A 24,807-nucleotide genomic window follows, 5' to 3' on the forward strand; every position below is an offset into this window, starting at 1 on the left:
GCAAGACAGGGTGAAAAAAGCTCCATCAGTTTGCCTGACAACTGACTGCTGGACCTCTAGAACCACCTGCTCTTTCATGTCCGTCACTTGCCACTTTATTGAAAATTACAAGATGACATCTTGCCTGCTGGACTGCTTTGAGTTCACCGACAGACACACTGCAGAAAACTTGGTAGAGGAGCTATTAAGAGTGGTATATGAGTGGCAAGTACAGAACAAAGTGGTGTGCTGTGTGAGTGATAATGCTGCAAACATCACCAAAGCCATAAAAAATCTGAAGTGGACCCACCACCCATGTATAGCGCATACATTAAACCTGATAAGAGATTCCCTGAAGGTGGTGAAAACAACCGTGGGCAAGGTAAAGGCTATTGTGGATTTTTCCCACAGAAGCACAGGAGCTGCAGAGAGGCTGAAGTCCACACAGTGCCAGATGGAGTTGCCCGAACTGAGGCCCAAACAAAAGTGTGGTACCAGGTGGAACTCAACATTTTATATGTTGAAATGCATTCTTGAAACAAACGATGCGATCATCTCCAGATGCCAGGTCCCCCCCCCCAAATCTGTCCCTCTGAGTTACATGTCGGTTCTGGGATCGAGATGCTGACCTCTTCTGCTCCTCGGACCTGCCTGATCCATCCTGGTGCCCTGTGTCTGGTTGGAGTCTCATCGCATCGCTCCTGTGGAGGGCGGCCCCATGTGGACAGTTTGGGGTCACGCCTGGAGGACGCTCTGGACTCTTGCAGTGGTGCTTTTGTGGCTGGCGACTGCAGTTGACTTGCTGACTTAAGACTGTGGTTGTTGTGAACGGTTTTGTGCTCGGGTTTCTGTTGGTGGGAGGTTTATAGCATCAACAAAGCTGACTTTATGTTAGGACTGTTAATGTTATAGTCATGTTGTCTGTTGTTGCCCAAATGAGGAACAGTTCCCTTTTAAGTCTGGTTCCTCTTGAGGTTTCTTCATGTCGTCTGAGGGAGTTTTTCCTTGCCACTGCAGCCACAGGCGTGCTCATTGGGGATAGATTAGGAATAAAATTAGCTCATATTTTAAGTCGTTAAAATTCTGTAAAGCTACTTTGCGACAATGTTTATTGTTAAAAGCGCTATACAAATAAACTTGACTTGATCTCCACCCTGGCCCTCATCAATGCACCTGTTGATACGTTCAGTGAAGAGGAATGGGAGCTGGTGAAAGAGGTCTGCACCGTCCTGCAACCATTTGAGGAGGTGACTGTGGAGATAAGTGCAGACAGGTACCTTGGACAATTGTTTTTTCTCTACTACTATTCAGTCACTATTATACATTGCAGAAACAACACATATGATTGACGAAACTAAATTGGAAAAAGCAATATGCTGCTTAATTTTTAAAAAGTCTAATTTTAAAAGTTGCTGTTTTCTCTCCTTCAGCTATGTCACAGCCTCCAAAATGCTCCTGCTTTGCAAAAGGTCTTCAGCCCGTGACAGCCCAACACCAACTGACAGTAACCGTGCAGAAAGTAAAGGAATTGGTTGCAGCTCTTTGTTCAGCCATGGACCAAAAATTTCTGCGTATGGAGTTCAACACTGTCCTCTCAGAAACCACATTACTGGATCCAAGGTTTAAAAAGCTTGCACTCAGTGACAACAGAGCTGTTGACGAGGCACTTCAGAGAATAACTGCCGCAGCAGCAAAATGCACCCCCAGCAGCCAGCCAGCTCCACCATTAGAGGGCCAAGTGGAGGAGGAGCCACAAACATCTGCTGTGTGGAGGCTCTTTGATGAAAGTGCTACAGGAGATGCTGCAAGGAGAAATACTACAGCTGATGTTATAATGGAGATGTGATGTTATCTTAAGTCAGGAAATGAGATATGAGATTTTTATTTTTTAATTTTTAACTTTGATCAAAAACACTTCCACTGTTGAGGTATTTATAGATTTATTTTTAGAATGTACTTACACACACACACACTTTTCCCCTTCTGCTTTTTCATTTTATCCTTGGGCATTTTTTTTTTAAAGATATTTTTGGGGCTTTTTTCACCTTGATTGGATAAGACAGTGTAGAGACAGGAAATGAGCGGGAGAGAGGGATCTGGAAACGACCTTAGGTTGGAATCGAACCCGGGTCCCCAGGTTTATAGTATGGCGCCTTAGCCACCTGAGTCACGACGCCCCCATCCTTGGGCATTTTTTGATCATTTTATTTTTACTGCTTGACCATTTTGTAGTTTTAGATTATTATGGTTTCAGAATGGGATCAGAAATTTAAACAGAATGTAAGTAAACTATGTGCAAATATTACAACATTCAATATAAAAGATGTTTTAAATTACAGTTACAGAGAATGGATGGATGGTCAGATCAATTAATCACTTCAGAATCCTGTTCATGAGAGAGAGAGAGATGTGCTCATTGTTTATTTAAACTATCACTGGTTAGATTGTTCAAGTCTATACGCCCTGTAGGAAATACACACACACTGTTTTAAATCTCTTCACACTGAATAGCAATTTGCTAACATAGCCAGGCCACGCCTTACACATTACAAAAAAGGAGCCCTCTCTTTAAAGCCATGCCCACTCTCTCTGCCACACAGAACACACACAGAACCAGGAAGTCCATTTCAGAGAAAACAAAACTCAGCAGAAAGTTCAGAGTCTTTCTCTCTCTCAGTACAGGAAAATGGCAGAGGCTGGTATTTCAGTAGATCATTTTTCTGTGGATCAGTTCAGCTGTCCAGTGTGTCTGGATCTCCTGAAGGATCCTGTGACTATTCCCTGTGGACACAGTTTCTGTAAGGTGTGTATTAATGGCTGCTGGGATCAGGAGGATGTGAAGGGCGTCTACAGCTGCCCCCAGTGCAGAGAGACTTTCACTCCAAGGCCTGTTCTGTGCAGGAACAACATGCTGGCTGAAGTGGTGGAGAAACTGAAGAAGACTGAACTCCAAGCTGCTTCTCCTGCTCACTGTTACGCTGGACCTGGAGATGTGGAGTGTGATTCCTGCACTGGGAGAAAACGCAAAGCCACTAATTCCTGTCTGGTGTGTCTGGCCTCCTATTGTGAAGATCATCTTAAACCTCACTATCAGTCTCCTGCCTTTAAGAAGCACAAGTTAGTTGAAGCCTGTGCAGAGCTCCAAGAGAAGATCTGCTCTGAACATGACAAACTGATCGAGATCTTCTGTCGTACTGACCAAAGCTTCGTCTGTTATTTGTGTACGATGGATGAACATAAAGGTCATGATACAGTTTCAACTAAAGCAGAAAGAAATGAAAAACAGGTGAGAACTGGACATCATTCTTCTTTTCCAAGTCATTTTATACAAATTCTATTTCTAATCTAATTTGTATTCAGTGGATTTAATTGGTTCTCTGACTGTCATTCTCGGTGAAGTAAATTTTTATTTCCAGTCAAACAGTAATATGTAAAGAAATGTTAAAGAGATCAGACCAGTCAGTGGACTTTAAACAGCCAACACCCAACAACCTTCTTCCAGCATTTTACAGCTAAAGTGCTCACGTGACTGTGTTAAAGCTCTGTAACTGGATATCATATTTCATAACATTTAATGATCTACAGGTTAAAAAAATCTTTATCTTTCTGAATGTGGAAATTGGGTGTGGTTCTCTTCCGGTGGAATTGGGTGTGGTTTTGAATGTCCACACAGCACCTGAAAGAAGTAAACCTGACTATGACTCTGGATTTTAGTGCTGAACAAATAAATAACTCCCATGAATCCAGATGTGCACTGTGCATGTCTCCCCCCTCTAAACTCACTGAGAAATAAAAGGGAACAGTGATGACGCGCACTGCTCTCAGATCAGTCTTCTTCTTCTGTCAGGTTTTATGGCAGTTTACAAGCAAAGTGTTTTACCGCCATCGACTGGACTGAGGTGCAATCAAATGGATGTCATTTCAAAGAAAAATTGAATAAAAAGGAAAAACAACACAAAACAACAAACTAAATCCTATTTGCTAATTTTGTTTCTTTGATAAATGTTATCATAGCACAAGTGATGTTTTCTGATCTCGGCTCACCTAATAAGGTGTCTAAAGAAAAGGCTTTCTTGACTGCGTTCACTTCCCTCTTCAGTTTTTCTCTTTGTCTGTAGAATTTTAAGCACCTTAAAAGAACATGATCTACATCCTCTCTCACTCCACAAAGTTCACATTTTTCCAGATGGATGTTTTGTTTGCAACGTATAAGCCAGAGGTGGGCAAACTACGGCCCGCGGGCCACATCCGGCCCGTTGGCGTTTTTAATCCGGCCCGTGGAAGACAATCATATAAACACGATTGAGCAGATCTATAAACTATAAGCGTCAGTGTTATCACGTAGACAGGTGTTCTAGAGATCCGTCTTTCCAGTCAGTCGTATTCACGCGAGATTACATTTGCAGAGTGGTGCAGCGCGTGCCATCGAAATCATTCTGGCGCCCGTGCCACTGATGATCTCGAGAACACAGGATAAAACTTTACAATGAGTGGTCCTAAAAAAAGGAAAGTGGACAGTGAGTGCAGGGTGTTCAATAAAGAATGGACAACTAAATATTTTTTTGCTGAAGTCCGATCAAAGGCTGTATGCTGTATTTGCAAAGAAACCGTTGCAGTTTTAAAGGAATATAACATCAAATGGCACTTTTCCTCCAAGCATGCTAATTATGCTAACAACCAGTCAGCGCAAGCACGGACGAATACAGCTCAGCGGTTGCTGAGTGAATGTGAGTATTAACACTTTTTCTCTTTTTAAAACTATGTTGGAGCTGTAATAAGATGGTAGTCACATGTTTACAGACATAATAATATAAAAAGTATAACTCTTAGTAATTTTGGTTGTCGTGGGTGGCTGCTGTAGTGCTGGTGTTTGTTTTTATGTGTATATTTTTTTATGTGCCAATCTATTGAACTGCAAGCATTTTTCTGCTCTGCCTTTGTTGACTGAGAACTAAAATAAATGTCAATCTGATCTGCATTGGGGTCTGTGTCAGTGAAGGCCTTACAATAACACTAAAGCTTTTCCGGTTTATGTTCGATATGTATGAATTTGGTGTTGGCCCGGCCCGCCTGGCAAATTTCAAAAGTCAATGTGGCCCCTGAGCCAAAAAGTTTGCCCACCCCTGGTATAAGCTGTTATTTAATCCAGTATGGCCTATTCTCAGTCTTGTAAACCAAACCTCCTCCTGTCTGTTTGGGTAACTTGGTTTGCTACTTGAGATATCTTTTTGTATATTATATAAGTGTCTACCTTTCTTCTCCTTATCCCATTCAGCTTGCCATATGTTAACTTTATGTTTAATGAGTACCTTAAAGTGCATATCACGGGTAAATTCAGGAGCAAGATCAATGTAATTCTCCTATTTTATATTAAACTTTGGTCAAATATCTGTAACATTCTGCATTCTCTGCATTTTTTTTTTTACCTTGCGCAATACCAGAAAAATTCAGTTGAAATCAAGCTGTTTGAGGTGAATTGGTCTGCCTCTGAAAAAACTTGGCATTTGAATTTCCCGGGAAACATTGATTTTCATGACGTCATCTGCGGGACGCCTTCCTCTGAATCCTACATCAGCACTGGTTTGTTTCTGAGAAAACGACCTGGTGGTTTTCTGCAAATTTCTTCAACGTTATCGCGTAACTATTAAAATGGTTAACAGATGTATCGTAGGAGGGTGTAGCAACACCAAGCTTGATGGGATTAGTACTCATCGTTTTCCAAAAGACCGGACAATGAGAGAGAAATGGGAGCGCTTGGTCTACACAGGCTGTGCACTGAAACCGTGCAAGCTCTCGCAGCCTGCCGGCACTTCTGCAGGTGACGTCACGATTCTGGCTCCAGACTCCCTTGGGATTTTTCCAGACGCGTTTGGTTATTTTATTTTTTTCTGCTGTAGACAGATGGCCTTGTGCAATATTACCCTTCTGGATGAGTGGGTAAAGGGACATACTTTCATATTAAAAAAAACCTAAATTGGTCCAGAATATGCACTTCTGATCTACTGAGTGGAATACTTAACTGAACCTCCTCTTCTTTGGTTGCCTCTTTTGCCAGCTTGTCTGCTTCCTCATTGCCACCAACTCCTTTATGGGCTGGAACCCATACAAACTGGATTGATATTCTCTGTTGACTGATTGCAAATAAGATATTAATTTCATTCAGTAAGTCCTGTCGACATGACTATTCTCCACTTTGAACGGATGTGAGAGATGGCATAGAATCAGAACAAATAACTGCTTTAGGGGACCTAGTTTCTTCTATCCACTGTTATGCAATAATAATGGCTGTCATTTCAGCTGCAAATATAGACAGATGATCTGATGTTCTCTTTTTAATAGAGATTTTGTAATCAGGGGTATAAACTGCAATACCTGTTTTACCCTCTGAATCTTTAGATGCATTTATATAAACCTGTGTTGTATTATAGTACCTACTTCCTAAATATTGCTCTACGTTCTGATCCACTCCTCCAGATTTAGCTATCTCTTTGGTTTCCTTGATCACCGTAGGGGAGCAAAACAACCAAGGTGGAGTTGTTACCGGGGCACAGTCTTACTACAAATCATATCATCTATTCCCAATTGATTTGATAATTTGTTACCATCCCATCCAAAGCTACAAATCTGGGATCTGCCATACTCCCAACACTCATTGAGAACTTTTTTTAGTAGGGTGTGTTGCCTCATGTCCATTTAAATTAATCCAGTAAGCCATACTCAATTTAAGATGTCTGAGGCTTAAGGGCATTTCTCCTGATTCTACTTGCAACGCTGGTATGGAAGAAGTTCTAAATGCACCACAACATATCCTGAGACTTTCAGCCTGCATTCTATTGAGTTCATTAAGCAATGTCTTCAATGCTGAAAGATACACAATACAGCCATAATCTGAAACTGATCTTATCAGTGCAATATAAATTCTTTTAAGGGACATCCCTGAGGCTCCCCAGTTGTACCCTGATAAACATTTCAAAACATTAATGTCCTTTTTGCATTTCTCAATTATTTTCTGAATATGTTCCTTCAATGTTAACTTGACATCAAACCAAACTCCCAAGTACCTAACAATATTAACTTGCTCTAAGGACTGGTTATACAACTTAAGCTCTAGTGTGGGACTTACTCTTTTCTTTGAAAAACAAATAAATTGAGTCTTTTCTACAGACAAATGAAAACCCCACTCACATGCCCATTTTTCTACCTTGTTGATAGCTAATTGCATTTTAGTTCTAATATCAATATTTTGTCCTTTTATCCACAAAGCTCCATCATCAGCATATAATGCTCTATTGATTCTAATGCCATCTATTTTATTAAAAACATCATTAATGATAATGTTGAACAGTACTGGACTGCATACACTACCTTGAGATGTTCCATTTTCTATTGAATAGATGTGAGAGAAGTTAACCCCAACTCTTACTTCTATTGTTCTGTCCTTTAGGAAGTCTCTAATCCAGTTAAACATCTTGCCACCAATACCCATCCTATTCAGCTTAATCAACAACCCCTCCTTCCATAGCATATCATACGCTTTCTCTGTATCAAAGAATGTTGCTAAAACTGATTCGTTATTGACTTGTGCTTTCCTTGTTTCATTTTCTAAACATAAAATAGGGTCCACTGTAGTACGTCCACTACGGAACCCGCTCTGGTGTGGGGAGACAAGACCTCTTTTTTTCAATTTCATACACTAGCCTTCTAGTGATCACTTTTTTCATAATCTTACATAAATTAGATGTTAATGCTATTGGCCTATAAGTTTTAACTTCAGTTTTATCCTTCCCTGGTTTTCCAATCGGAACCACTACAGAATGTTTCCAACACAAAGGCAATCTACCTTGCTCCCAAATCTTATTAAAAAGACTTAAAATTACATATTTAGCCACGTCATTGACTTCATTAATCATTTTATAACATATACCATCTTTCCCTGGTGAAGTTGTTAGGGTTTTGCTGGGATTCGAACCTGGTTCGTTGGTGTGATGATCCAGCAAACCCCTACTAGGCCACCAGGAGAATGACTCAAATGCAGAGGCGTGAGGCGGAAGTAGAAAAAGTAACAAAAGGTTTATTTATACTATGTACACTATATACAATCCAGGGCAAAACAAAAAAAAAAACAAAAACAAAGAGTATAATTCAAAAAGAAAAAGGCAAAAATGCAAAAGCTCAGAAGATCCACAAAACACAGTACAAAGGAAACTGGAGATAAACATAACAGCACAAAGACTCCGTGACAAGAGGACTGAACTCAGGGGTATAAATACACAAACTAATTAAGGACACAGGTGAAGATAATTAGGACTAACAGGCAATTAACAAAAAAAAAACACAAAACACAGGAACAGTGGTGGCCTCTAGAGGCCAAAATAAATATGACACGAAAAGGAAATAACAGCGGCCTCTAGAGGCCAAAACAGTCCAAGTCCTAACAGGACCCCCCCCTCTAGGAGCGTCTCCTGACGTTCCCAGGGCGATCCGGATGGGCCGAATGGAAGTCCCGACACAGTTCTTTATCCAGGACATCCCGAGCAGGAACCCAGCAGCGCTCCTCAGGACCATAGCCCTCCCAGTCCACCAGATATTGCAACCCGCCGCGGACCCGGCGGGAGTCAAGCAGGCGATGCACAGTGAACACAGTCTGCCCCTGGAAGATGCGGGGGGGTTCCTAGGGGCAGGGGCATACGTAGACGTCAGTACAGGCCGCAACAGGGAAACATGGAAAGTGGGGTTGATCCTCAGAGTCCGGGGCAACTGGAGCCGGTAGGAGACAGGGTTCACCCTGCGCACCACCTTGAAGGGGCCAATGTAGCGAGGAGCAAGCTTGCGGTTCTCCACCCGCAGCGGAAGGTCCTTAGTGGACAGCCAAACCCGCTGCCCAGGGCGGAAAGTGTGTGCAGGTCTTCTATGGCGGTTGGCCTGAGTCTGGTTGGTTCTGGAGGTCTGTATGAGGGTCTTCCTGACCTTGCTCCAGGTCTTGCGACACCGTCTCACATATTGGTTGACCGAGGGCACCCCCGCGTCCTCCTCCTGGTCCGGGAACAGAGGTGGCTGGAACCCGAATTGGCACTGGAATGGCGACAGCTTGGTGGCTGATGACTGCAGGGTGTTGTGGGCGTACTCTGCCCATGGCAGCCAGGTGCTCCACGATGTCGGGTTATCCATAGCCAGGCCTCGCAGGGTGGTTTCCAGGTCCTGGTTGAGCCTCTCCGTCTGACCATTGGACTGTGGGTGAAACCCAGAGGAGAGGCTGGCAGTGGCTCCGATGACCTTGCAGAACCCGTGCCACACTCGGGAGGAGAACTGGGGCCCTCGGTCTGAGACGATGTCCTGTGGAAGACCAAAGACTCGGAAGACATGATTAAATATAAGTTTCGCTGTTTCAAGAGCAGAGGGGAGTTTGCACAGAGGTATGAAGCGGCAGGCCTTGGAGAATCTGTCAACAATGACCAAAATGACCATGTTACCTTGAGACTCAGGGAGACCCGTGATGAAGTCGACTGCCACGTGGGACCAGGGACGCCGGGGAATGGTCAGAGGATGCAGGAGACCCTGGGGACGCTGTCGTGGGTTCTTGGTTCTGGTGCAAACCTCACAGGACAGGACAAATGACCTTACTTCCTGCTCCATGTTAGGCCACCAGAAGCGTCTTTTCAGGAAGTCCAGGGTCCTCCGAGCTCCCGGGTGGGCGGTGAGAGGGGAAGAGTGACCCCACTGGAGAACCTTGGCCCGGGCTTGATGTGGGACGTACAAGAGGCCCGGTGGCCCCGTCCCAGGACCGGGGTCCTGGCGTTGGGCTCGTCGAACAGCCTCCTCAATACCCCAGCGGACAGGGGCCACAATCCGGGACACCGGGATAATAGGCCCGACTTCATTCTCCCTGTTAGTGGCAGAGAACAGCCTGGACAGTGCGTCAGGTTTAGTGTTCTTGGAGCCGGGACGGTACGAGAGGGTGAAGTCAAACCGACTGAAAAACAGGGCCCACCTAGCCTGTCGAGGGTTCAGTCTCTTGGCTTGCTGGAGGTACTCCAGGTTCTTGTGGTCAGTCCAAACCAGGAATGGATGTTGCGCTCCCTCCAGCCAGTGCCTCCACTCCTCAAGGGCCAGTTTGACCGCTAGCAGTTCTCGATCCCCCACATCGTACCGGGACTCCGCAGGACTCAGGCGGTGGGAGAAGTAAGCACAGGGGTGCAGCTTTCCTTCCGAACGTTGAGAGAGTACCGCGCCGACACCACTGTCCGAGGCGTCCACCTCCACGATGAATGGTTGGGAGGTGTCCGGGAGGACCAGAATGGGTGCCGTGCAGAAGCGGGCCTTGAGGTCTTTGAACGCCTTTTCTGCCTGAGGAGACCAGCCATAAGATCCACCTGTCCCTTTGGTGAGGTCTGACATGGGTGCTGCCACAGAACTGAAGTTCCTGATGAACTTGCGGTAGAAGTTAGCGAATCCTAAGAACCGCTGAACCTCCTTAACGGACTTGGGAGTAGGCCAGTCCCGGACGGCCAGGGTCTTGGCAGGGTCCATTTGGAGTTGGCCTGTCCGTACAATAAATCCCAGAAAGGAGACCTCGGGAACATGAAAATCGCATTTCTGGGCCTTGGCGAACAGATTGTTCTGTAGCAGCCTCTGGAGAACCTGGCGGACATGGTGGCGGTGCTCCTGCACGGTCTTGGAAAAGATAAGGATGTCATCGAGGTAGACAAAGACGTACAGGTTAATCATGTCCCTTAAGACGTCATTGATTAGGGCCTGAAAAACAGCTGGTGCGTTGGTGAGTCCGAAGGGCATCACCTGGTATTCGTAGTGCCCAGACGGGGTGTTAAAGGCAGTCTTCCACTCGTCTCCCTGTCGGATACGGATGAGGTGGTATGCGTTCCGTAGGTCCAACTTGGTGAAGACGGTGGCACCTTGGAGCAGGTCGAAAGCAGTGGACATCAGCGGAAGGGGATATCGGTTGCGCACAGTGATCTTGTTCAGGCCCCTGTAGTCAATGCATGGTCGGAGCCCCCCATCCTTCTTGCCGACAAAGAAGAAGCCGGCTCCAGCAGGTGAGGTGGAGGGTCGAATGAACCCAGAGACCAGAGCATCTTTGAGGTATTCCTCCATGGCCTTGCGTTCCGGCTGAGAGAGGGAAAACAGTCTGCCACGAGGAGGGGTAGTCCCAGGGAGCAAGTCGATGGCACAGTCGTAGGCCCGGTGCGGAGGAAGAACGGCGGCCCTGCTCTTGCTGAATACCTCCTTGAGATCCCAGTACTCTGTGGGAACTTGAGATAACTCGGTGAGATCAGGGGGCTCGGCAGGAGACACAGGAGAGCTAGAGAGCAGACAAGAGGCATGGCATGCAGGGCCCCATTCCACAACCTGGCTTGTTACCCAGTCTATGCGAGGGTTGTGGCGAGTAAGCCAAGGAAGGCCTAGAATAACTGGGAACTCAGGTGAAGGAATCAGGTGCAGGGATATTTCTTCCTTGTGACCTTGAGACTGGAGGAAGACTGGAGAAGTAACTTGAGTGACTCTTCCATCACCTAACGCTTGGCCATCGAGGGCAGACACAGACAGAGGGACTTCAAGAGGTGCAGTAGGTATATTGATGCTTTGGGCGAAGTGAATATCCATAAAGTTCCCAGCCGCCCCTGAGTCTATCAAAGCTTGACAAGAGTGGACAGACTCACCCCAGGAGATGGAGACCGGGATGTAGATTCCTTGGCCAGGGAGTCCGGGAGAGAGGGTAGGCCCCGTCACAACCCTCCCTCGGCTGGACGGGGCGGTCCTTTTCCCAAGAGTTCAGGACATGATGCTCGGAAGTGACCAGGCTTGCCACAGTAGATGCAGCACTTGTCCCTCCTCCTGCGCTCCCTCTCAGATGCGGAGAGGCGAGTACGACCCACTTGCATGGGTTCTGGACAGTCACTGAAGGAGGTAGACGGTCTCCAGGTAGAGGTAGGGAGGCTGGGGGGGCTCAAGGCTTGGTGGCGTTCTCTCATCCTGTTGTCCAGACGAATAGCATGTGAGATGAGGGTTTTGAGGTCACTTGGGCATCCAATAGAGGCCAGACCGTCCTTGATGGGGTCAGACAGACCATGGTGGAAGGCTGACACCAGGGCAGTCTCGTTCCATCCACTTACTGCTGCGAGTGTTCGGAACGAGATGGCGTAATCTGCGACGCTTCCTCCTTGCCGGATGGACATGAGCTTTCGGGCTGCGTCGGTACTGATGTCTGCCTGATCGAAGACCCGAAGCATCTCTTCAGAAAACAGCTGGAAATCAAAGCACTCAGGTCCCTGTCTTTGCCAGATAGCAGTAGCCCAGGCTCGCGCCTTACCAGCTAATAAGGTGATCACAAAGGCAATCTTGCGGCGATCCGTAGTGTAGGTGGTAGGCTGAAGCTCAAAGGTGAGTTGACACTGGGTAAGGAACTCTCGGCACTCACTGTGCTTGCCGTCATACCTCTGTGGTGCAGGAAGGCTGGGTTCGTGAGGTGAAGAAGGCAGCATGGCAGGAGGCACTGGAGCAGGAGTGGGACCTGGATCAGGAGCAGGAACTGGATCAGGAGATGCAGGCAGAGATGTCAGCTGTGCCAGGGTTTTTCCCAATTTGCTGAAGCAGTTCCTCGTGGCGAGCAAGGGCCTCACGTTGGCTGGTGAGCGTACATCCATGAGCGTCCATGGTCGCTCCGAAGCGTGTCAAAGCTGCCATAATTCCCTGAAGGTTGGCCGTGTAGACAGTTGAAGCAGCCTCTGCTGAGTCGGTCATGACGGAGTCTTTCTGTTAGGGTTTTGCTGGGATTCGAACCTGGTTCGTTGGTGTGATGATCCAGCAAACCCCCACTAGGCCACCAGGGGAATGACTCAAATGCAGAGGTGTGAGGCGGAAGTAGAAAAAGTAACAAAAGGTTTATTTATACTATGTACACTATATACAATCCAGGGCAAAACAAAAAAAAACAAAAACAAAGAGTATAATTCAAAAAGAAAAAGGCAAAAATGCAAAAGCTCAGAAGATCCACAAAACACAGTACAAAGGAAACTGGAGATAAACATAACAGCACAAAGACTCCGTGACAAGAGGACTGAACTCAGGGGTATAAATACACAAACTAATTAAGGACACAGGTGAAGATAATTAGGACTAACAGGCAATTAACAAAAAAAAAACACAAAACACAGGAACAGTGGTGGCCTCTAGAGGCCAAAATAAATATGACACGAAAAGGAAATAACAGCGGCCTCTAGAGGCCAAAACAGTCCAAGTCCTAACAGAAGTGTTCCTAACCTCATCTAACGCTCTCCTAAGCTCAAATAATGTAAAATCCTTATCAAGTACACTCTCACTTATTACCTGCTTTTCCAGTAATCCTTTATTCTCATCTATTACTTTAACTCTCCAAGACAATTCTTCATCAGTTAAGTTCTGTGAACTATGAACCTTCACAAAACTTTTCGCAAGCATCTCTGCTTTCTCTTGATTAGTTACTGGCTCCACATCGTTTTTAATCACAGACAAGGAAAACTCCCTTCTAATGCCTCCCATCTTTTTAATCACGCTCCAAATATCATCCCCTTTGACTTCCGCCCTATTTTAGAACAGAAATCACGCCAATATTTCCTTTTAGCTTCTCTTATAATTCTTTTAACCTTTTGAATGTGATTTTTTTTTGTATTCCATTAAATTGGTATAGGAATGGTTTGATTTAACAATTTTGAAAGCTTTATTTCTAGCTTTAATTGCTTCCTTACAATCATCTGACCACCAAGGTACCATTCTCTTTTTCCTCATCCCAGAAGGTTTACCAAGAACCTCTTCTGCTGACTCATAATATATTTGTAATGATTGAGTTTAAGTCAGGGCGGCACGGTGGTGTAGGGGTTAGCGCTGTCGCCTCACAGCAAGAAGGTCTGGGTTCGAGCCCCGTGGCCGGCAAGGGCCTTTCTGTGTGGAGTTTGCATGTTCTCTCTGTGTCCGCATGGGTTTCCTCTGGGTGCTCCGGTTTTCCCCACAGTCCAAAGACATGCAGGTTAGGTTAACTGGTGACTCTAAATTGACCGTAGGTGTGAATATGAGTGTTGTGACGTTCACAAACGAACCGATTCTTTTGAACGGCTCCTAGGCATGAACGATGAGAACCAAGTCTCGAGCTGGGGGAGCTGTTCTTTCTGTCGTTCTTTTTCTGTACTGTGTTTCAGATGAAAAAGCTCCCTCTTTACTCCTCCTCCCTTCACTGAGTTAGGGAAAGGTTACGGTGAGGGCACAGTGGTGCCTATTTGTCTGATATGCAAATGTAGCTATCAGACAAATAGGCACCGATGTGACATCAGGGAGTGGGAGGTGGTCGTCCGAGCGCAGCCCGTTGTGGTCATGCTGCTTGCACGTGCGCTCTCCAGAAAGAAAAAAAAAACCCTGCATGGCTCTGTTTCAGAGTAGTTAATTGGAGGGTTGGGGGAGGGATGGCACCAGTTGTGCAGTTAAATATTTTTGTAAAACAAGTGTTTTTCTAGAAAATATTCTTGCGTTCTTGATAACTATGTTCTTGAGTGTTTTTTTTTTTTTTTTACAGAAAAGCCGTTCTGCATGGACATTCATTGAAGCCCTCATTGTTTTTTAATGGTTATTTATGAGCGTTTAGGGGTTACAATAATGTAAGTCTAGCTTTATAGTATGTCCAGAAATATTGATGTCACTCTCTAAGCAGAGGGATCTGGCTTCTTTAGACGCTGTCTTCTTAAAACTGAATAAATATTTAAAAAGAGCCAAATGAGCCAGTCTTTTGAACGGCTCTTTTCAAAGAACGGATCACAAAGATGCGGATCCCATCAAAGAGCCATAAATCCCATCTCTAGTGAGTGTGAATGGTTGTCTGTGTCTATGTGTCAGCCTTGTGATGACCTGGTGACTTGTCAAGGGTGTACCCCACCTTTCACCCGTAGTCAGCTGGGATAGGCTCCAGCTTGCCTGCGACCCTGTAGAACAGGATAAAGCGGCTACAGATAATGAGATGAGATGAGACATACCATCTAGCATCTCTCTCAAGATTCTTTTACCAGGGTTATAAAAGTTGATAATTTTAATCTTAGTTTCACCGACCCAAATCTCAACCAGAACTGCTTCAACCTCTTTTATCTATATTTAAAGCTCTGTAATTAATCCCCTGCTGAATAAATGTGGCCACTCCACCTCCTGCAGTATCCCTGTCTTTACGCACTGCTAGGTATCCATATATTATTAAATCAAGTGATGGTTTTAACCAGGTTTCCTGTATACAGATAATGTTTGGTTTAACAACTTGTTCCTCAATAAAGTGTTTTAGTTCCTGACCATTAGCAATTAAGCTCCTGGCATTCCACTGTAGAATAAATAAAGTCATTATTAACTGCCATGTGGTGCTTGACTATCAGATACCCCTAATACCATATTGTGAATGGAATCAACTGACAATTCATGAATCTCTAGATACTTTTCTGCTGCTTTTTAAATTATTTTAATTCTATCAATTCTACTTGCTACTTGGGCTGAGCAATTAATCACTTCCACCATAAAAGCAATGAAATTTTTCTTATCCACAATTAAAGTCTCTTCAGTTACTTTACAGCATTTCAGAGTCGTTTGAGTTTGACTCGGGGGTAAAACTACAGGAGTCATATTTCCTTTAACCCTTGATTTTGCTTGGTTTTCTTTGTCAACCTTTTTAATAGCTTCGGCATTAGTAACGCTCTCTTTCACCTTAACACTTTGCACTTGAATTGCTCTTTTATACATCTCGCACCCTTTATAGGCCGCACTGTGTTCACCTCCACAGTTACAGCACTTGATTTTTGTTCCTTCCTCACATTTACCATATTCATGTTCGCCTCCACATCTAGCACACCTAGGTTTTGCCTTGCACACAGAAGAAATGTGTCCATATCGCTGACATTTAAAGCATCTAATTGGTGGGGGGGATGTAAGGCCTCGTCATATAACTTAAATATCCAATCATGATCCGCTCGGGCATCTTAACCTCATCCAACACTAACAAGACAGACAAACTCGGTCCTTTAGTTCCATTCCTAATTACTGGCAAATGCTTGACTTTGTTGATTTTAACTCCTTTAACATTGCTTTTAATATCGTCCTCTAACAAGTCAGTCGATACACCTGATATCACCGCCATTACTTTACCTCTTTCTTCCCAGTCTTGGGCTTTAACGTGTTTCCCCAGTAAAGTTTTAAGCTTCATTAATCCCATTCTCTGATCTCTATCTTGACAAACAACTAACAGGTTACCATCTTTTAACGTTGTGACAGTGCGAACTTCACCTACTTGCCTATAAATGGCTTCACTGACTTTCAATGGGTTTAGTATACAAGGGGTTTGAAATCGGATCACAACTTTAACATCAGTCCTCAATCTTTTCGCTTCATCTTGTTTAGCTTTCACCTTTCTTTTCCTCGATGCTCTTTGAACCAAATTCCATTTGCCTGACTTATCTTCACCTTCACTTTTATAGTACTCTCACTGTCATTCTCTTCTGAAAACTCCTCCAAATCATTAGTTTCACACTCATCTAGAACTCCTTTCAATCCATGATCGTCCACCAAACGCCAGTTGCAATGAATCTGGCGGCTCTTTCACATTCCCGGAAGCACTCATCGCGTTTTTCTCAGATCAGTCTGTCTGTGAATCCCATTGAAAGTCACAGCTGCCTTTTGAACAGTTTCACTCCAGAGAATATTGCTGAACTACCTTGATGTTTCTGTCACACAAATAACATTGAAATGACAATCAGTTGACATTTTCACAGAAAACTAAACTTATAATATCATAAGTGCTGCAAACATTTGAAGATAGAAGTCACTTCATTTTCAAGTCAAGTCAACTTTATTGTCAAATTATGCTATACATGCTTGACATACAGCACAGATGAAATTTCAGTCCTCTCTGACCCATGGTGCAAACAGGCAATGCAATAAATACAAATAGAATAATTGGAAAAAAAAGCAAACAATATAAACAGTATAAACACTCTAGATAGGAACTAGACATAGACTAAACACTCAGACAAACAATATAAACAGTATAAATAAACAGTATAAACACTAAATGAGAACAAGACATAGACTAAACACTCAGACAATATAAACAGTATAAACACTCTAGATATGAACTAGACATAGACTAAACACTCATACACACACACACACACACACATACACACACACACACGTTCAAATAAACAAACAGTCAAGGGCACTTGAGGTATAGCAGGTAAACACGAAATAAGTAGTATAAACAAACTAGCAGCTGTTAAAATGAGGTAGTGTGGAATAGTGCAAATGAGCGAGGTAAAGTGAGATGTGCGGTCCCTGAGTTCAGTGTGTTAATGAACATTGAGGTGTGTGTGTGTGTGTTTTTTGGGGGGGGGTGGAACTGTGAGGATGACATGTCAGATGCTGAAGGGGGGGCAGGGGTGTGTGCGAGCAGACTCTGTGGCATGGGGCAGAGGGGGGAGGAGGGGCAGAACAGGGAGGGAGTTGAGCCTCCTGACTGCCTGGTGAAAGAAACTGTTCTTGAGCCTGCTGGTTTTGGCTCGGAGACTCCGCAGTCTCCTCCCCGACGGCAGCAGGCTGAAGAGGCTGTGAGATGGGTGGGTGGGGTCACCTGCAATCCTGATGGCTTTGCGGGTGAGGCGGGAGTTATAAATATCCATTAGAGAAGGGAGAGAGACACCAATGATCCTCTCAGCTGCTCTCACAATGCACTGCAGAGACTTGCAGCAGGACACGGTGCAGGCGCCATACCACATGGTGATGCAGCTGGTCAGAATGTTCTTGATGGTGCCTCTGTAGAAAGTGTGCATGATGGGGGCCGGGGCTCTTGCTCTCCTCAGTTTGCGGAGGAAGTACAGACGCTGTTGGGCTTTTTTGGCCAGTGATGCGGTGTTGTTGCTCCAGGACAGGTCTTCAGAGATGTGCACACCCAGAAACTTGGTGCTGCTCACCCTCTCCACTGCAGCACCGTCGATAGATAGTGGAGCATGCTGGGTGCGCTCTCTCCTGAAGTCCACAACAGTCTCCTTCATCTTCTCCACGTTCAGACGGAGATTGTTGTCCTTGCACCACATGGCCAAGCGGCTCACCTCACTCCTGTAGATTGTCTCATCGCCATTGTTGATGAGACCCACCACAGTCATGTCATCCGCAAACTTGAGATTTGAGCTGGATGTTGGTGTGCAGTCGTGGGTCAGCAGAGTGAAGAGGAGGGGGCTTAGCACACATCCTTGGGGGGCCCCCGTGTTCAGTGTGATGGTGCTGGAGGAGTTGCTGCCGACCCATACAGTCTGTGGTTTCCCCGTCAGGAAGTCTAGCAGCTAGTTGCACAGGGAGGTGTTGAGTCCCAGCTGGTCCAGTTTATGAATGAGCTGCTGAGGAATGATTGTGTTGAATGCTGAGCTAAAGTCTATGAACAGCATTCTGGCATACGAGTCTTTTGTCTCCAGGTGGGTGAGGGCTGAGTAGAGGGCAGTGGAGATGGCATCATCGGTCGAACGGTTGGACTGATATGCAAACTTGAAAGGGTCCAGGGCAGGGGGGAGGGCAGACTTGATATGCCACATGACTAGCCACTTGAAGCACTTCATGAGGATGGGAGTGAGTGCGACAGGGCGGTAGTCATTGAAGCAGGAGGGAGACGGCTTCTTCGGGACCGGGATGATGGTGGTGGTTTTGAGGCACGTGGGGACGACAGCCTGGCTCAACGAGATGTTGAAGATGTCTGTAAAGACATCTGTGAGCTCCTCGGCACAGTCTCTCAGGACATGACCAGGAATGTTATCAGGACCCGGGGCTTTTCGTGCATTTGTCGTCCTGAGAGCTCTCCTCACGCTGTCTGGGGACAGCATCAACACCTGGTCGCCGGGAGGTGGTGGGGTCTTCTGTGCCGTGGTGCTGTTGTCTGCCTCAAAGTGAGCGAAGAAGTCGTTCAATTGATTCAGCAGAGACGTGGAGTTGTCACAGGTCTGTGGCGAGGGCTTGTAGTCTGTGATGGTCTGAATCCCCCGCCACAGGTTCCTGGTGTCTCTGCTGTCGTTGAAATGGTCAGCAATGTGCCTGGAATACTGTCTCTTGGCCACCCTGATGCCTCATGACCGATTGGCCCTAGCTGTCCTCAGGCCCACCTCGTCCCCAGCTCTGAAGGCGGCGTTCCAAGCCGACAGGAGCCTATGGACTTCCCCTGTCAGCCATGGCTTCTGATTGGCCCGAATGGAGATGGTTCTGGTGACCGTAATGTCGTCCATGCACTTCCTCATGTAGGCAGTGACGGTCTCTGTGGTGGTGTTGTAGGTGGCCGCCTGTCTGAACATGCTCCAGTCAGTGATGGAAAAACAGTCCTGGAGTGCCTCTGAGGACCCCTCTGGCCACACACATATCTGTTTTGTAGCTGGTTTGGTGACTTTAACCAGCAGTCTGTATGCTGGCATTAGCATAACAGTGGAGTGATCTGAGGCCCCAAGGTGGGGGAGGAGTAGGTCTTTGTAGGTGTCTTTATGCATGGTGTAAACATTGTCCAGAGATTTTGGGTGTCTTTTAATTTTAGTTAGTTCTCGAGGCGATATTTCTAGTTTTCACTGAAATGTTTTTATTGACTTTGTTTTGTTTTGTTTTTTTCCTTTTTGGCTATAATTGTGTAGAAGATGATGAAATGTATTTAAAATGTATTTTATTTGGTCTCAGAATGAGCTAAAGGAGGAGCAGATGAAATCCCAGCAGAGGATCCAGGAGAAGCAGAAGGAGGTGCAGGAGCTGAAACAGACTGTGGACACTATTAAGGTGAGGAGTGAAGAGTAGCTGTGTTTCAATTAACCTGCTTAAAGGAGATGTGCAGAACCATGGCCTCATGTTTTGTTTATAAGTGCCTTGAGACCAGTGGCGGCTGGCCCATAGGGGGCGCTCGGGCGCCACCCTCCCAGATGTGGAGTGTGTGTGTGTGCATATATATATATATATATATATATATATATATATATCTCATCTCATTATCTGTAGCCGCTTTATCCTTCTGCAGGGTCGCAGGCAAGCTGGAGCCTATCCCAGCTGACTACGGGCGAAAGGCGGGGTACACCCTGGACAAGTCGCCAGGTCATCACAGGGCTGACACATAGACACAGACAACCATTCACACTCACATTCACACCTACGCTCAATTTAGAGTCACCAGTTAACCTAACCTGCATGTCTTTGGACTGTGGGGGAAACCGGAGCACCCGGAGGAAACCCACGCAGACACGGGGAGAACATGCAAACTCCACACAGAAAGGCCCTCGCCAGCCCCGGGGCTCGAACCCAGGACCTTCTTGCTGTGAGGCGACAGCGCTAACCACTACACCACCGTGCCGCCTATATATATATATATATATATATATATATATATATATATATATATATTTTTTTTTTTTTTTTTAAACAAATGTTATCAATGTCAGTTTTACTTAATAGTGTGTGCCTACATGCAATCTGAATTATTTAAACAACATTTCCACCAACTGACTCTCATTCAACAGTGAATTTCCACTGACGGACTCGTATCATTTCTCTTCTTGGACACTCATCAAAGTGCCCCAGAAGTGCAGCGAAATAGCCAATCGTGTATGGTTGCTAGGGAAAAATAATAAATGTTTGGCCAATCAGCATCGCTGAATTTAATTGTTTTGGGGCGCTGGAAATTTCGCCCCTGCTACAGAAAATGTGGGAAAGTGTTTTTTTTTTTTTTTTTTTTGTTACTATGGTGATAAATTTGAGGTCTCAGGTCAGTCAGTCAGAGAGATGATGGCGATGATGACAGTTGAGGGGCAGCTTCCACCAAATTCGGTGAGATCTTTGTTGAACTACTCTTTTGCGAGAAGGACGATGGTGGAAAAAATCCGTGGTAAAGAGCTGCGACCCGACAAGCCCGAAATAAACATCACCCAGCCAACCAAGGAGAAAGTTAAAGCCTACAACAGGACGTTTTGCAGGAGTTGGTTCCAGTGTAAGTCGTGGCTGACAGGCTGTGGAACAGCCAATGCACTTTTTTGTTTCCCCTGCATCCTTTTCAAAAGTGACAGGTGTGATTTGATGTGGACACAGTCTGGACAAACTGACTTAAAGCAGCTCTCCGATCGCATCAAGAAGCAGGAAAGATCAAGAGTTCACATGGGAAACTGCGTAAAGCTAGCTGTGCTTGGAAGGATTAGCATAGCGGCGCAGCTAGACGATGGGTACCGCATTGCTGTAAGAAGGGACAATGAAGAGGTCGATAAAGTCATATTTTATCTAAGATCATCGATTGTGTTAAATTTTGTGGTGCTTTTGAACTAGCAATGCGGGGACAGACAGACGAGCAAAGTTCTTGTACAAATAAGAACTCTCCACCCCATTCACTCACTCATTTCATCTACTCTCTCTCTCACACACAGACATACAAATACCCACCTACTCAGACTCGCACTCACCCACTTAAAAATCACATCATACTCTCTCTCCTCACTCACTCACTCACTCACTCACTCACTCACTCACTCACTCACTCACTATACAGTCCAACTTCACAAACACACACTGACTCAAAGTAGGAACATCACTCTCTCCCTTTGGAGTTTGGACAGAGGAGATGCAAGGACTAAATCTGCCGAGTGTAAACATAACGCCACTGTTGAATCAGAACTTGTCTTTGTTATTATTGTTAGTTTTGGTTCGTGTTGTCTCTCAGTTCTGAACTGGACAGTAACTTCAAATCCTTCACTCTCTCACACAGAAATCTTACCGTCATCTCAGAAACACACACACACACACACTGTTGATTTATATAGATTCAGCTGAAATCATACTCTTGCTGTAAACTTCTCTCAAGAACTTGAGTATTGTATTGTATTTGATACCGTTCCTTTCCAAAGCATAAATGGAGCCTAATATAGCTATAAATTAATTTACTTTATCTGTGAAACTGCTGATTTTGTGAAGGAAATTAAATTATAATTGTGGAATTGTCATTTTCTGACTGTTCATTTGAATGCTTATACTGGACTAGGTAGGGAAATCTATTGGCACACCAGCCCCACCAAGAATTTTTTTTCACTAGCCGCCACTGCTTGAGACCCCAAGAATGGTACAGTAATAGTTTTAAGCGTTAACAATAAATCTAATATTGTAATAGTTATGATTTTAAAATGATTCATATAGGTAGCGGCCTGAGTGAATGACCTTGACGTCTGTAACGTCACAGCAGGAAGGCTATCGGTCTCATCGCCATTTCCGCTATACTAAAACACAGAGCTAACTGCAACTTCCAGCTTCCATTTTGAGCTAATTTATCGCCATGTCACGTAGATGTGTTGCTGGCTGGTGCAGCAACATGACAGAAGGTGCATTTATGTTGCATTCATGGCCCAAGAATGTTCAAACTGCAAAGATTTGGACACATTTTGCGAGAAGTTCACAGGCACATTGGGCACCAACGAAGTGGTCTCTCCTCTGCTCTGCACATTTTACTGAAGACTCGTACAGAACCTCTGATCTGTTGAGGAGTGTTGGCTATAAGCCAGTTTTGAAAGAGGGTGCAGTACCAACAATTAAATAAAACTACAAGAAAAGGAAAAAAATTATTTTATAAAAATTGTTTTTTTTCAACAAAAAAGGAAAGTAAGTTCAGTGGCACCAGCTCTCCCACAGTTTGAGCCGAGGGTTGTTGGTAAAACCCAGGATGGAACGGGACGTGACATATTATCGCTCAGGCAGTGACCTCCCTGTGGTTGTTGCTAAAACCGGCGATGTCCCGTCCCGGGTTTTAGTAATTGCCTGAGCCGAGCAGTAATGGTGGAGTACTCAGTCTGGGGAAAATGGAGAATGAGTGGAGCAGCCGTCTGATTTCTAAACTGGATATTGTTGCCATCTCGCCCTTGTGTGGAAGAAGCGAATGAACAGAGAACTGAATGAACAACTGAACATCAGATTGTTTCAAAACAATCGGCCACAAGATCGGCCTTCAAGAAGCGAGAACGCAGACGGGTAAGCTCCAACTCTCATTTGGATACAAAACAACAAAAACAACACGTTTACCTGCATTTAGATTAATACATGTAACTTGTATTGTGTATTTAAGTTACCGGTCTCAGATTTATTTAATTTGCTTCAGAATGTGATTGTCTCAGTTCATCTGATTATTTAATGAGCCTTTTACATTTTATCAGTGAAAAATGCATGCATGTACATGTATGTTGCATAAGTTATAACACCCATCCTGTTTTAATGAGAGTCAACCCACAATCAATGAAGTCAAATCAGTCTTAGTTGAGCAAGTCAGTAACGGTATTTCTTACTTTCACCATAAATTTTTTATTTATTTGACTTTGGTCTATAGCTGTCAAAGGCCTCGGCCTTAAAACCGGTTCCCGCAGTGATGTCACGCGCTCAGGGCTGGCTGGCTCAGCGGGGCAGCTCCAATGCCAAATTTGCGGTCGAGTTTAACTCTGGTTTTTTTGATTCCCATTTATGCAGCATACAAGAGTCAAGGATGGAGATACTATCCACTCAGACCTGCATTTAAAAATAAAGGTTCTGCGTATCTCCTTAAAATAGTGAACTAAAAAAACAAGGAATGAAAACCCGAGGCTTAACAAAAACAAAAATATCTCTAGAGAGAGTTTATTTTTTACAGAGTATCTCATTAGACCTCCATTTTGTGTGTGTGTGTACACGTACTAACAGATGCATTATCAGTCAGCAGTAGATGACAGTGAGAGGATCTTTACTGAGATGATCAGCTCCATGGAGAAAAAGCGCTTGGAGATGACGGAGCTGATCAGAGCTCAGGAGAAAGCTGAACTGAGTCAAGCTGAGCGACTCCAGAAGCAACTGGAGCAGGAGATTGCTGATCTTCAGAGGAGAGTCACTGAGCTGGAGCAGCTTTCACACACACACGATCACATCCACTTCCTCCAGGTAACACTCACTGTCTGATCTACAGAGGGCGCTGTTCCTCACAAAGTTTCCTCCTAAAAGCTCATTACAGCAACAATAAATGTTCCTGTCTGAGATCCCAAGTGTGTCTTTGGTCTGATTCAGTCTGAGATTCATTCGTTCCTCTCCTACACTTTTCTCCTTCTCTATTCTGTGTTTCCTCTCTGTAGAGTTTCCCGTCTCTCTGTGTTTCTCCTGGATGTGACGACTCACCCAGCTTCACTGTCAATCAACATCTCTCATTTGATGGAGTGAGGAAATCTCTCTCAGATCTGAAAAAACGAGTCAAGGAAATCTGTGAGGAGGAATTCAGCGTAATCCATCCACAAGGTAAACAAACAAACATTTGTTCTGTATCACAGTAAAGAGAGCCATAAAATTAATGTAACGGAAATAAAACGTAAGCAGGAACAAAACTGCATCAAATCACAAAGCATTAGTATTAGCCTCAGAAATTACATGTACAAATTAAATTTCCCAGATAAACAGGACCTTAATCACACATCCACAAACTAATCTTATTGAACTTTACACATAACAAATATGATGAACATCAGATCAGAACCGAGGCCTTAATTCCTCCATAAAATCCATCAGAAAGTAAAAACACACACATTGTCAGAGCTTCAGCTGGGAAAAGTTTTTTGCTTCTCATGATTCTTACATTCAAATGCTGCACAGTGTGATGACATTTTGGCTGATCTCTAAATCGTGTCTGACTGAGAGCAGTGAGGAATCTAAGGCCACTCATTTTTTATTTTTAGGTTCACGGATCCGTCGACGTGAGATAAAAACTACTGCTGAAAAAATAAAAAGTCTATGTGTACTTTTTATTTGAACCGCCGAAACTTGCAATTA

The 24,807-nt window shown here is 44.7% G+C and overlaps 1 protein-coding gene across 1 annotated transcript in view; it reads left to right on the plus strand.

Annotated features, from left to right (window-relative positions):
* Positions 1-2,665: 2,665 nt before the first annotated feature.
* The window catches only part of LOC132864416 (tripartite motif-containing protein 16-like), a 30,751-nt gene continuing 8,609 nt past the window's right edge, over positions 2,666-24,807 (plus strand). Inside the window, exons 1-4 of the mRNA XM_060897834.1 lie at positions 2,666-3,265; positions 19,690-19,785; positions 23,698-23,931; positions 24,120-24,279. Of these exons, the coding sequence (XP_060753817.1) occupies positions 2,666-3,265; positions 19,690-19,785; positions 23,698-23,931; positions 24,120-24,279 (1,090 nt within the window). The remainder of the gene's footprint in view (positions 3,266-19,689; positions 19,786-23,697; positions 23,932-24,119; positions 24,280-24,807) is intronic.

Source organism: Neoarius graeffei, chromosome 17 (genome assembly GCF_027579695.1).
Source record: "Neoarius graeffei isolate fNeoGra1 chromosome 17, fNeoGra1.pri, whole genome shotgun sequence".
Lineage (NCBI taxonomy): Eukaryota > Metazoa > Chordata > Actinopteri > Siluriformes > Ariidae > Neoarius > Neoarius graeffei.